At 38.6% G+C, this 13,181-nt stretch overlaps 1 protein-coding gene across 2 annotated transcripts in view; it reads left to right on the forward strand.

Moving 5' to 3' along the window:
• The window catches only part of ca7 (carbonic anhydrase VII), a 9,446-nt gene extending 4,048 nt beyond the window's left edge, over positions 1-5,398 (forward strand). The window contains exons 3-7 of one of the 2 annotated variants that reach the window (XM_032529682.1): positions 26-144; positions 396-491; positions 1,404-1,466; positions 1,557-1,712; positions 3,535-5,393. In XM_032529682.1, coding sequence (XP_032385573.1) covers positions 26-144; positions 396-491; positions 1,404-1,466; positions 1,557-1,712; positions 3,535-3,654 — 554 coding nt within the window. In that variant the 3' untranslated portion in view covers positions 3,655-5,393. Of the gene's footprint in view, positions 1-25; positions 145-395; positions 492-1,403; positions 1,467-1,556; positions 1,713-3,534 lie in introns of both variants that reach the window. The other variant, XM_032529597.1, reaches the window with a different exon arrangement.
• The last annotated feature ends 7,783 nt before the right edge of the window (positions 5,399-13,181 follow it).

The following is a 13,181-nucleotide window of genomic DNA, read 5'->3' on the forward strand; positions in this document are numbered from 1 at the left end:
TTTTCTTACATCTCGTCTTCTACAGTGATCCAGGGAGGCCCGCTTGGTAACCCCTACAGGCTGAAACAGTTTCACTTCCACTGGGGCGGAAAGGACTGCCATGGGTCTGAGCACACTGTTGCAGGGAATAGCTATGCATCTGAGGTCAGTGTCTGTATACTTCAGTGTGTCTGTGTCGGATTACCTAAACACAGAATAACACATTTTTTGTCTAAGGTGTGTAGTAAGGTATATGTGGTAACATAATCTTGTATGAAATAAAATCAACAACTTTGGATGCTAATACTTACCTTCATTTTCCATCTGCGTATCAATATTGTATTTGATTTAATTTAACTAATGATGCCAGTTTTGTTTATTTCTGTTTTTTCTTTCTTCCTATTTGCCCCCTCCAGCTTCATTTAGTACACTGGAATGCTGTCAAGTACAAGACGTTTGAGGAGGCGGCAACAGCTCCTGATGGCCTCGCTGTCCTCGGCATCTTTTTAGAAGTAAGATGTTTCCTTTCAGTGCAATCACATTTTCTATCCCTGTGCCCCCTTTCTTCTCTCTATCAGTGTAACAGTTTTGCTGTTTTTAGGTCATGGCAACTTGAGCTGAAACAAAGGCAGAATGATGCGTTGCAGTCCAGTAATTCTGTACGCGTTCAGAATTGTATCTTTATTTAAAGTGACTATATGTAACTTGTTTTTTAATTTCTCCAAAGCTCTTTCATTTGTCATACAATAATCTTAAATGACCAGTAACAGCAAACAAGACTAACAATGAAAAGAATACTATTTTTAAATAATTTTCATAAAGCTTTGGCCCAGTCCAATTTTTTTTTTTTTTTTTTTTTTTTTTTTTTTTCTTTCCACAATGTCACAGAAGAATTTGCGGCGGGTAGATGCCCTTAAATTTATACACAACGGCTAATAAAGAGAGCACTGTAGAGAAAAGATCTTTACGACCGCAGGTGTGGTAAAAACACCACTTGAGTGGCTGCTAGAATCAAAACAAACTGAAAGTTACATATAGCCACTTTAATTATTTGCATTATTTGTGTGTACATAAACCATTTCTGCATAAAATGGTAAACTGACTGAATTAATATTTTGTTTTACCTCACATTTTAAATCACTCACACAAATCTAAGATGTCAAAAGGTTTTACACGTTGTATGAGTAAGGAATTAGTCACAACGTTGCATTTACGTGATATCAGTTGTGTGTAGCTGAATGCCTAGTGCTGTTATGAGTGTTGTGAGGAGAGTATTTGCTGCCTACACCAGTTTTGTGGTGCTGCATGTGCTGATATGTGTAAGCTTAAAAGAAATGTGATATTTTGTAGATTACATATAAAAAGTTGTTATTGATTCCCTCCAAAAGACACAAATCAAATTCAAATCATGCCTATTATGTAAGACAGGTGATGACCACAGATGGCTCCACACCATAACGGACGTTCTGTACACGGTCAAGTTTAAAGTGAGTACTACGGTTGTTGCTGGATTTTATTACATGTAGTTTATGAACTGCTTTCAGTATAAAAGCTGTTGTTTTTGCACTCTGTTACAGGGCAGTGTCACAGATTTCAAAGGTTTCAACCCCAAGTGCCTTCTGCCCAGCAGCCTCCACTACTGGACCTACCTGGGATCACTGACTACACCCCCCCTCCACGAGAGCGTCACCTGGATTGTCGTTAAGGATCCAATCATAGTGTCTGAAAAACAGGTGTTTTTCGCAAACATGTTTCTCTCACCACAATACATGCAGGTTTCTAATACATAAAACACTGTAGTAGTTATTTCTTGTTCCAGGTCATTCGTGCACAGCATTAACCCTAATCCATTAGTGGGCAACCCCTCTGGCATATATATATATATATATATATATATATATATATATATGTGTGTGTATGTATATATGTGTGTGTATACAGTTACCTGGAAACAGAAATTGTTATGTTTCATTTGCACCATAAGTCAGCAGAGCTCAAGGCACTGATGCTGCAGTTCAGGTGATCAGTCAGTTGTGACAGAGCCATGTTTCCTGGCCTGTATAGTTTTAGGCTAGGCTCCCTAGGATCCACTGCCTCCTTATTGTGAAACCACAGTTGAGCATCACTGCATCAGTATGCCTGTTGTTGTGGTTGGGTGGGAGGTGCTGGGGTTTACCTATGGGCTGTAGCGTGTCCAGAATTGTTCTGTTTGAGTATCGTGCTATATTTACAGGCCAGATCAGAAGCTATCATTCATGGGAGGTGCCGTGTTTAGGGTTGACTTGTTTTTATACACCCCTCTTAGCACTGACTCTTAACCCCCCTCGCACAGTCAGTACACATTACATTAAAACACATTCTATTACCATTGCACATATTACAGTACCTGTCAAACACACTTTCTCATTCAAACCTTTAAATCGTATTGTATATTATTTAGTACAACCTGAACAAAACCTGCAAACAGTATTTACATATTTTTTTTATTCCAAATTTCTTTTATATATTTCTGTTCTTAACTACCTTGCTCAAGTCAACTGGGGCACCAAAACATATTTCATGCAAGTGGAAACCTACTTTGGCAATATCTTTTTCTGGTTCTGAAATTAATCAGAAATGCAGGTTTGGGATGTTGTTGACAAGTTAAGTTGAGTAACCAGATGTCTGCAGCACATATGCCTGCCATGTCCACCGGTGAGTTGGCCATGTGGCAACTGCTGCCAGCCTCGGGATTATACTCGCACACTGTGTTGATCTTTTCTAGTCTAGTTCCCCATGTTTAACTCCAGGACTGTACATCAGGAATCAGGTTTTAATGACAGTGGCACCTCAAGTGTAGCCATGAACGGTCTGCCTCTAAACCCATGTGTGTTGCATAGCTGTGGGTGAGGCGTAAGCTGGGTAACTCAACACAACCAATGACTTGGGGCTAAAAGCCTTTGATCCCTTCCAGCTGATTATCCTGATGGATGGGTGACTGGATGGGTGAAGGGCTTTAATTGAGAAATGCTTGCATGGAGAACCAGCAGGGAAAAGCCCTTACATAACAGGGTATTATTTTGTTTTTCACTTCCCCTCATAATGGACACGGCACTAAAAGAGAAATACCAAAAACATGGTGGGATGTGAGGGTAGGTTTATATTTTGCAAGTGGAATAAGTTAGGTAATATTAAATATATTTGTTAACAAATTCCATTAAAAGAACATACCAACTATAAATTGATTGTACTATAAAGTATTGAATGTTTAGCCAAAGCGTGATATATCTTATCCCTCTGTGCTATTGCCATAGAGCTCCATTGTTGTCCAAAAACAACTCAACAAATCAGTGAGTCACACAGCAGCACACACAGGATAGTAAGTAGGAAAGTCAAAAAGGTAGACTAAATAATGTCCTGTTCTCTTTGGTCTTTTAATGGGATTTGTTGATAATACCATACAGAAAAAGTATTATCCTTTAACATGCTTATATTAGTGTCTAGTTTAGAGAAAAGGTGGTCAACAAATCAATTTATTTGCAAAAATATTATGTCTTTTTGTCTCTTCCGATGCAGCTGAGCAAGTTCAGAACACTTGTGTTCACTGGAGAGGAAGAGGATCAGAGGACACGCATGGAAAACAACTTCAGGCCTCCCCAGCCTCTCAAAGGCAGGAAAGTGCGTTCCTCCAATTAACGCGATCCCAAGATAACAAAGGCTCTTTCAGATCCCAACAAGATGCATTCATTTGATTGTACTTTTTTACCTCATGGTAGCTTCTCCTGGGGATTTCTGAAATACTTTGAACACAAGAGTCATTCTCATCACTGCCAGCACATTGAGATTTTTGTGTCCCTCTACTAGACAGAAGCGATGGGCCGAGGAATCAGTTTTTGAATGATTTAGAAAAAAAACAAAAGGGATGTTTTAAAGCAATATAATAGTATTAAGACTTTGCAGGTTTGTTATTTGAATACTATGTGCTATTTGGAGATATTATTATAACTATATGTTGGCGACGATTCGAAGGTTGGATGCGTCCATAGTTGTTGGAAAACCAGTTTTTGTGAGACAAGCTCTTGCAAGGTGCTATTGCTGTATATGTAACTATTCTATGCAACTAGTAAGTCTGTATACAAACGGATACCAGTCTGTTTGCTTGCAGACTGGTATCACACCACTTTGACGTCTGCAGATTCAAGGCCTCAGCCTCCTTACTGATCCCAAATGATCTCCCGTTGATCCAGCGTGTTGCTGGTGGATTCCCAGTCCTTGTTCCATAGATCCCTTCCAGTCCAACAATCCTGGAGGTGGGATTGGATTAGCGCTGTGTTTGCTTAAACTGCTCAGTTTTGCCATGTCGTCATAGGGCATCAAAGTCTCAGGTCTTTTAGAGCTCAAGAGACTGAGATATTTACCACCAGCAGATATTATTTTTAGCATGCTCTCTAGATTTAACAAAAGCTTGTGCTCACAACTATTTCTCATTTAGGATTCAGTGAACTCCAGCAGCTCTAACAAGGAGACAATTAATTCAATATTTCCATTAAACTCAGAATCTTTGTCGTCAAACTACATCCTGTCTGAAGTGTCGCATTTCCTGGTCACGTGTTTCTACTATGCAGGAGGTGACGCACACTGCTATTAAAGCGCAACTCTTGCCAAAATGCAACCTAGGAGGTTTTTTGTGAATGTACCACAGTCTACCTTTAGTTTGAAAGCTTAATTGGTGCGGAAGCGCTACTTTAGATATTTACTGTATTTTCGCTTTTTGGTCATATGGCCTTTTGAATGGGAGTGCTAGGGGCACTACTATGATTGCATAATTTGTTTTAAAACACTAAGAAGGCTCGACACAACATAAAAACATGAAACAAGTATCACTAGGGGCACTACACATAAACGCAAGCATTGAGAACATTGTGTACACAGAGTATACTAAAGTTTTAACAACTCACTTTACCAGTTGTTTTTTCTGGGCTCTACCATCTCCAAAAGCAACTTATCAGGGAGGAGTGTAAAGATGGAAAGCTGGTAAGCTCAGTTCCATATAAATGCATGGATAATTAGTTGTTTTGTTGTTAGTGAAAACAATATTGACCTTGTAGTTGAAAATGGAGCCTTATATAAGAATGACTTTTCCTCCAATGGACTGCGTTCATTTGAATTCATAGATCAACTATTTTTGACTGACGAGACGGTAGCCCCCTGGAAACACCAACATCTTAAATGAGTCATTTTTGTAAACTTTGTGTACACAATGTTCTCAATGCTGGAGTTCATGTGTAGAGCCCTTGGTGATACTTGTAGCAAAGTTTCTTGTTGTGTCGAGCCTTCTTAGTGTTTTAAAAATGTTGATTTTGATGCAATAATAGTAGTGCCCCTAGCACTCCCATTCAAGAGGCCATTTGACCAAAAAATGAAGCTAAGGTAAATATTAAAAGTGGCCCTTCTGTCCTAATTATGCTTTCAAACAAAAGTTTGATTTAGGTACATTCACATAAAGGTTGCATTTTGGCCAGAGAGACTCTTTAAGAGGTCACCTCTGCAAGAGAAACCTGCACAGTCCAGTTTTCAAATGCCTGACAGAGACCCTGTTGTGTCACTTGGGAAAGTTATGGCAGCTTTTTTGTAATGCTGGTCCTTTTTTAAATGGACTTGGATTGAACTAATACAGCGTTACGGCTAGAAAAAACTTATTTTGTTCACATATAACAAAACGCCCACATGAAGAATGGCACCTCAGTCATGACTGTTTTATGTTGTTTATGTGAAAGAACATCAAAATTGTAATTTCTGGGTGGTTTGAATATTTTGTAATGCATTTAAAATCTTGCCATGTGTGCTGAATGAAATAAATTTCAAAGTCCTTTTGTTTAACAGTTTTCTTCTCACATTTTTTAGACCAACATTTACACAAGAGCCTTACTTGATCTTTTGGGATATTCTAACTATGCTTCTGCTATCAACCCCAAAAAACGGCTGCTTCATTTTGTTGTCTTATGTTGGTGTTTGAAAAAAAAGACAAATAGCAAACAGAGTACAAGCAGACATTTACATTCATGAAATACAGTTGGTAATTTCTCTAAAATGCATTATTCACCACTGTTTAAAGTGCTGAGTCTTGTACCTGGTATCTACAATATATTTTTGAAGTAATACAGTATACATTGAAGTAAATGTTCAAAATCTCTCACTGATCAGAAGTAGCACTGGTTTCGAGGTAATTAGTAGCCAGGTTTTAGGAGGTGAGGGACGGAGGGAAGGATGGGCTGTGATCACAGTCAATTATTTACCAACTTTGTTAATTGAGACGCTTTATTTGGCCCTTAAATTCAGCATGGTAAAGCGTTTATAGTTAATATTATCAACAGACCAATATTGTTATGAATACTGATGGTATGTGGATGTAATGTGGAGGGAAGACATTACATCTGTTTGCTCCTGCACACGTGTTTCTGTCTTATTTTTCTAAATGGGTCGAATAAATAAAGAATGTCCTTGTATCAATGATGTAGGCAACATCCAGTAATGAAATAAAATTAAGCAGGTATATTTATTCTCATGTACCTCTGAGCCTTTTACTGTAAATAAGACACTGTGCACACAGGGGAAAACTATCCGTCATTAAAGGCTGTAGCTGCAATATTAGTCCAGTAGATGGCAATATGGAGGTCTATATTATTTATTCTCATATTCTGTGTACTTTTCATAGTTCTATACTTGGATTGGGTTTACCAGCTGTTAAAATAATTTCATTATCAAGAATAGACAGAGACCACTGAAGTTATATCAAAGTTCATTTTTACTTGTGAACACAAAGAGACAGTTTCAAAACTACAGAATAGTACAGAAAATGCCCCACTGGAAGTTCTCAACAGCTGCGTATTTATACAAAGTGGATGTTAATACAAAGTCATAACAAAGTCGATATTGTCGGTTTATCTCATTTGGTCTGGGAATCTCCTCCGCCCGCTCGGCCCCCAGAAATGTCCTGTGCCTTTCACAAGGACAGATGATGGCTCCGGGGTCACCTTGGTTAGCGTGATCAGTATAATACGGTATTATTATGCAAACATATTTAATAATAATCAGAGAAAAAGTAAGTATCAGTCAGTAGTCAGTATCAATTTTTTTTCCTGCTATTTCATTTAAGCAATTGAAGATCAGCAAGATCTTTGTAAGGTTGGATTGTGATGAAAAAAAGTACTAAGAGTATCTCCCCAAACTGGACTGAGTTTTAAAAATGATGTAACAAGAGGACACATCCACATAAAACAGAAAAAAGAGACAATTTATTCAATTGCAGATCAAAAGCATTATATTAAAAGGAAATAAAGTCTAATAACCTGGATTTTGTGTATTCTGTGCTGCTATTTTGACATTTATTTTCCTTTACAGACACATTTTAATGTAATTTTCATGGTGATGTTTTTGCCTTATTCACCCAATGAATTCAGCTTGTGTGGTTCTCCCTGTAGGTGGCAGCAGTTACTGTTTGTTGGCGCACATGCAGTGACCTCTGGTTTGCCTTTTAGCAGACACAAGGATTGAATCTGAATAAGGAAAAACAAACCACTACTGTACAGCATCGTAGATACATGGAAATGGCTTCATTTGAAAATGATGTATTTCATAGACAACGGCTGACTACAACAGAAACACATGTCTCACCTCCAAGGAGACAGCGTATTTATTTGCTATATCAGTAACGCTTGACCTTGCCTTTCTGCGTCCTCCATGCCACTATGTACAAGTATTGTTTGAATCAAGAGGTAGCATTACCCCGTCTGGTTTCATTTTCATCTAATTGCTGATGGCTGTGGAAAAATTCAGTATCAGGTTAATGAATAAAGAATGAAAGTGGGTGTGTGTGAAGTATATTTAACACATATTCTCAAATAATCCTTCCGAAATAACATCAGGGAGCTTTATTGAGACTGAGAATACCTGAGTGGGCACATCATCCTCAGCCACAATCGATGTGCAATGTAATATCATATTATAGTCAGGCCTCAGAAATAGAGTCAGTCACGTGTATTTTTAGCATCAGGATGTCTACTTGCTTGTTGTAGTGATTTTTCCCAGACACAGCAACATCTGAGCAACTTGTGTAATACAAACCCGCGGGACAAACGAGTAGCAGAAAAAGTTGCTAGTCAAACAGAATAATGAAGTTTTTTGAGAGACTGGCTGAATGATTTTAGATTATGAGAAACATATGAATTACTATTTGGGGTGCCCTTCACTTTCCTCCTGTTGCCCTACACCATCCTTGTTTTATCTATGCCAAACATGTATGTCCATGTCTACAACCTAAACGCCATGTGGAGTAATATTCAGCCTGTGGCTCTGAAGGAGCTTTGTTAAGGCTGAAAAATACAAATACTTATCTTACATTATAAGTTCACCAAAATGTTGTATCTAACCTTCTAATCTCACAGTTTTCATAACGCCACGAGTCATTTTTTCTGTTTCAGCAGTAAAGACAAAAATGGGACGCTCCACTCTTAAATATATCAAATGTCCAATATTGTCAAGGACAGTGACTCTCTATCTGGCAATCAGGGGACACAGCCAACAGTGCAGTTGCTATGGATATAAACAGCACATGTAGCACAACACAATTGTTGGCCAGCTCATATCGCTCCTACTTGTCTATGAGCCCGTGATCCATCGCCATCACCCTGTCAGAAAAAAAAACCATACTACAACAGTATCTGACGCTTCTTTCCCTTAAACACCCCTCTGGTTACACGTGTGTGTTTCTGCATTCATTAGGGAGCTTTATTTAGCAACATGTTATCTATTTTTCAGTGAACAAGCCTGTGATCTTATTCCATCCATACTAACCACACACACAACCTGGCCTTCAGAGAGGTTCAGGGTCGGGCTTTTAAGGTTCAACTGTAACAACCTGTTTAACAATATAACCCCTTTTATGGGTTGTGTATATACACCAGGTTGTCAAACAGTGACCTTGGTTCTCAGAGTGGATCATAAATCACAGCAGAGGAGAAGAGCTGAGGTTCCCTCTCCTGGGCACTCGGATGGTGGTCTGTTATGATAATTAAAGAAACAGAGCTTCGCTGTCATGGGAGAGAGGTCAGGATCTGCAATTCTATCCTTGGCTGTCAACTCATTTACCATAAAGGCTTTGATCTATGGACTGTTTTTCAGAGAATGTCTCTTAGCTTCATCTGGCCTTGATGTTTGATTTCTTTTACTAATCTCTACTATACCTTCAGTAAATGTTGATTTGCTGCTAGTGACAGTAACACAGGGACCCCTGACTCTGATCTTGACAGTGTGGGGTTACACAGCCTTGAGTCATGACATATTCTGAGTGGACAACAGAGACAGACATGGTCTTCCTGAAACTTGTCTGACTTTATTTGGTGACCCTAGAGCCCCTTGACTGAATCCGAGCTCTCACTGTTTGCACCGGTTGTCTATAGCAACACACACAGTCAGCGCTGCATCACAGCTCAGTCAACACCAATTTATTTCATACACATCTGTTTAAAATCAATGTTTAAAACGTTTGGCTTGCCGAGGAAACATGTCAAACCAACTCAAGTTTACTTAAGAATCAGAGATTCAGTCAGAGCACGCTTGATGAGAGTTGATATAAACCAGTGGTCCCAGATATTACAGCAAAATAAACAAGAATTAAAATTGGCTAAACAGCTTTTTGCTTTAATTTCCTTGATGTAAATTACTAATCGAGTAGTATGTGTGTGTGTGTGTGTGTGTGTGTGTGTGTGTGTGTGTGTGTGTGTGTGTGTTCCACATTTAGTCTCTTGATTAGTTGATTGACAGAAAAATCTTTTTGTTAAATTGGTTTCATATTTAATATATATATTTACAAGCTATTTTTACAAGCAAGTTCGTGCTATTCATCCAATACTTTTGACTAAAATCAACGAATGTCGAATATTATGGTGGTGCTGGAGTAAAAGAAAAGACAGAAGATCCCCAAAAAGTCGTAGAAAAAGAAGCAGCACAAACTGGAACACATTGGTTGGTTATGATGAGAGCTCGTATATATCTAGTGAAATTCACTAGATAGTAATAATTGAAGGGAGATAGGCATATGCTTCAAATTGAATTTCAAATCATTTGAACCAGTGCAAGTGAACTCCTAGACAGACTAATTACAGAAAGATGTGATAACTTAATGGGTCTGACTGGGATAGACCCATGTGATCGTCTCTCTCTGTCTGTCTCTCTGGACTGACTCCAGAAACATCACAGACCTTTGGCCAGTTTGATCCATCTGCCATCTGCTACAACTCCCACAACCAACCACCAGCAACACATTCAAGTCAGAGGGGTCAGTCACAAGTTTCCAAGATCCCTATCCCCCATGCCCACTGGGTCAAAAATAGTCCCTGTTAGCCTTTTATAAATCAGAGTGTTTCTATATAAAGCCTTTGGCTGACCAGAAATGTTGGCTGAAGCCACATCACCCTATCTTTAGCTTTATTTATGTCCTGTTGTTGACAGCGCCACTTGCAAAGCTTTCCAGTCACCGTTCAATAGGTCACGTGTGCCAAGCCCTCTGCCTGATGTTGGAAAGCCCGGTCATGTAAAAAACGGTTTTGTGTGGGTCTACAGTGCCGGTCAGCCGGCATCCCTTACAAAAACAAACCGCCTAACAGCTGCTGAGTTAATGGCTTGATGATTCTTGCCCTCAGATTCTTTCCATCCACTTACTGTTTATGGAGCTCTCATCTGATGACAGATAAGCATGTCCACTATTGTGAAAGGATGATTAGTATAATGACAATAACTATTGTTACATGAGTGATGTAAAAATAGAAAGCTCCACGACTGTGGCTTTATGTGACTAATGTCACTGTCTTTTGCTTATCTTTTTAATTCACGGCGTATAATAGCTGATCCCCAGCTTTTCCATTGAGAGCCTCAGTACTGTACTTGTACTGCTACAACACGCAGACTCTTTGTGGGGATAATGTATTACTCAGGAGGCCTCAGATAAGAAGACAGCGTTATTGTAGCCTTGAGTTTGTGTAAGTCCCCTCTCACCCAATACATGCCGGGATTGGCTCAACGTTCCTATGACCCTGAACAATGACCAACAACAACTGCAATGGATGAAATGCATCAAGACACATTGCCACAATATCACAACATAACTCACGAGCAGTTGTAATTAACATGCCACACGAAACTTGTATTTTCAAGCGGAAAAATGCAAACAGTGGAGGTGTTATGTCTTTGCAGTCTGCTTTTAGAGTTCTGACCTGGACAACCTGACACTTTCATTTAATGTGCGCTTCACTTTATTAAAAAACAGAGATTGACAAATGTCATGACATTAAAAAATATAACAGGACAGCACAACGTACATCACAAAAAAGCGTTGGTGCTAGCTCTTAAAAGTGTTTAGTTTAATCTTCTTTTATCTGTCTTATGCATTTTAATTTTTTTATTTAATTGTAATGCATTTATGTATGTTTTTATTAATGTGGTATGATAAGCTACTATTAAAGTTTCCAAATACTGAATAATTGTGTGAATGACCACCAACAATTTTTAATGGACTAGACTGGGTTTATTAAGCCCAATAAGCATATTATTTTTGCTTTTCCTGTTTCAGGTGACTGATCAAACAGCAATGCTTAAAATTGCTAAAAGCCTAACTCTTTTGGGAGTTGGGGGTCAGTTGGCACTATGTACTTCACATTCAAGGGCAGTCTAAAGAAAACTGAGTGCAGTACTACTCTTTCACAACCTTTCTTAATCTTCATCTCTCCTTTTAACCATAGACCGTTAATATTATCAATGTATGTATAGAGTCTATGCTTCTAACCTTTCTCTCATGTTTTTTGTGAAGAATATTCCAAAGCAGAGTTTGCCTTCAAGGACAGCGAGGGCTCATCCCACTCAAGCTTGAGTGCATGACTGAACGGTGTGTATACGTGTGTTTCTGTCTGTGTGCGTGGGCTTGTTACTCTCTTCTCAAGACCACAGCATTGTTACACTAAAAGCCTTAGTGTTTCCAAATGTGGGGGTGGCCATGTCTTGTTAATGTACGAGTGCCTGTTGCTCTTTCAGCGTCTCTATGAAATGATTATATTAACCCGTGTGACAAAACGGTGGCCGTCACTTCTATTTATAATCTCGTATTGAACCTTGTATCTTGTACCATTGTATCTGTTTTGAGTCTGAGGAGCGTGATCATGCAAATGCTTTTGCCAAGATGGAGATGTGTCAGCGCTTGTAGATGATGTGAGTGGGATGAGTGAGTCTGAGAGGAATGAATGATTGGACTTTTTTCTTGTATAGTTTTACAGTCACTCAACAGTAAATATAGGTATGTGGGTGTTCTACAGAGGCTGTCCTCTTTATTACGAATGAATAAGTATTTCGATGCATTACCAGCACCATTACCTCCTAAGCGTAAAATGATTGAGAACAAACCCAAATGGACTAAATGGATCTTGAGATTGGTTTGTCAACAGTTTCCAGTACCAAGAAAGAACTTTAAATCTTACATTTTAAGACATGGATGAGAAGTGCTCAGAAAGAAATAAAAACAATTGCATGGCAGCTGATAAAGATGATGTGGTCAGCTAGAAAACTCCAGAAAAACTAATGACTGGCTTGCATGTGACATTAAAATCACAAAAAATGGAAGCCTTTTTTGTTACCATAGAAACATCTTTCTGAGTTATAAATGCAAGGAAAATAAATGAATAAAGCGTAAAAAAGCTAATTTTCATCTCTTTTGTTTCTTTTTTTAATGTCTCAGACTGTTCTTTGACATACTCTGCCCTGATTATGGAATGTAATGTCACAGAACAGTTTTTTTTTTTAATTGTGTTTTCATCAGTAGGCCTACCCTCTGGATATTGCAACATCACCTATCAGCACCCTTTGTCCTGATCTGTGATGTGAACTTTTTGGGATCCTCTCTTTCATATTCCTCTCCAGTTGTAGAGCACACTTTGCTCAGTGCTTCAATCACTCTCACATAGCTCTTTTCACAACTGCCGTGTGGAATAATTAAAGTAATAATCACACATAAGGTTTTTTTTTCTGTTGTCCTGTAGATGACTTGTGTAAGAATGGATAAGCCTGGCAATATTTCACATTTGTCATATTGTACAACAAATCAGACAAAAACAATGAATTGATTTAACTTATAACAAGTATTAGCAAAATCTCTACATATTGCAGGCAAAGTCTGATAT

This window comes from Etheostoma spectabile, chromosome 1, assembly GCF_008692095.1.
Source record: "Etheostoma spectabile isolate EspeVRDwgs_2016 chromosome 1, UIUC_Espe_1.0, whole genome shotgun sequence".
Lineage (NCBI taxonomy): Eukaryota > Metazoa > Chordata > Actinopteri > Perciformes > Percidae > Etheostoma > Etheostoma spectabile.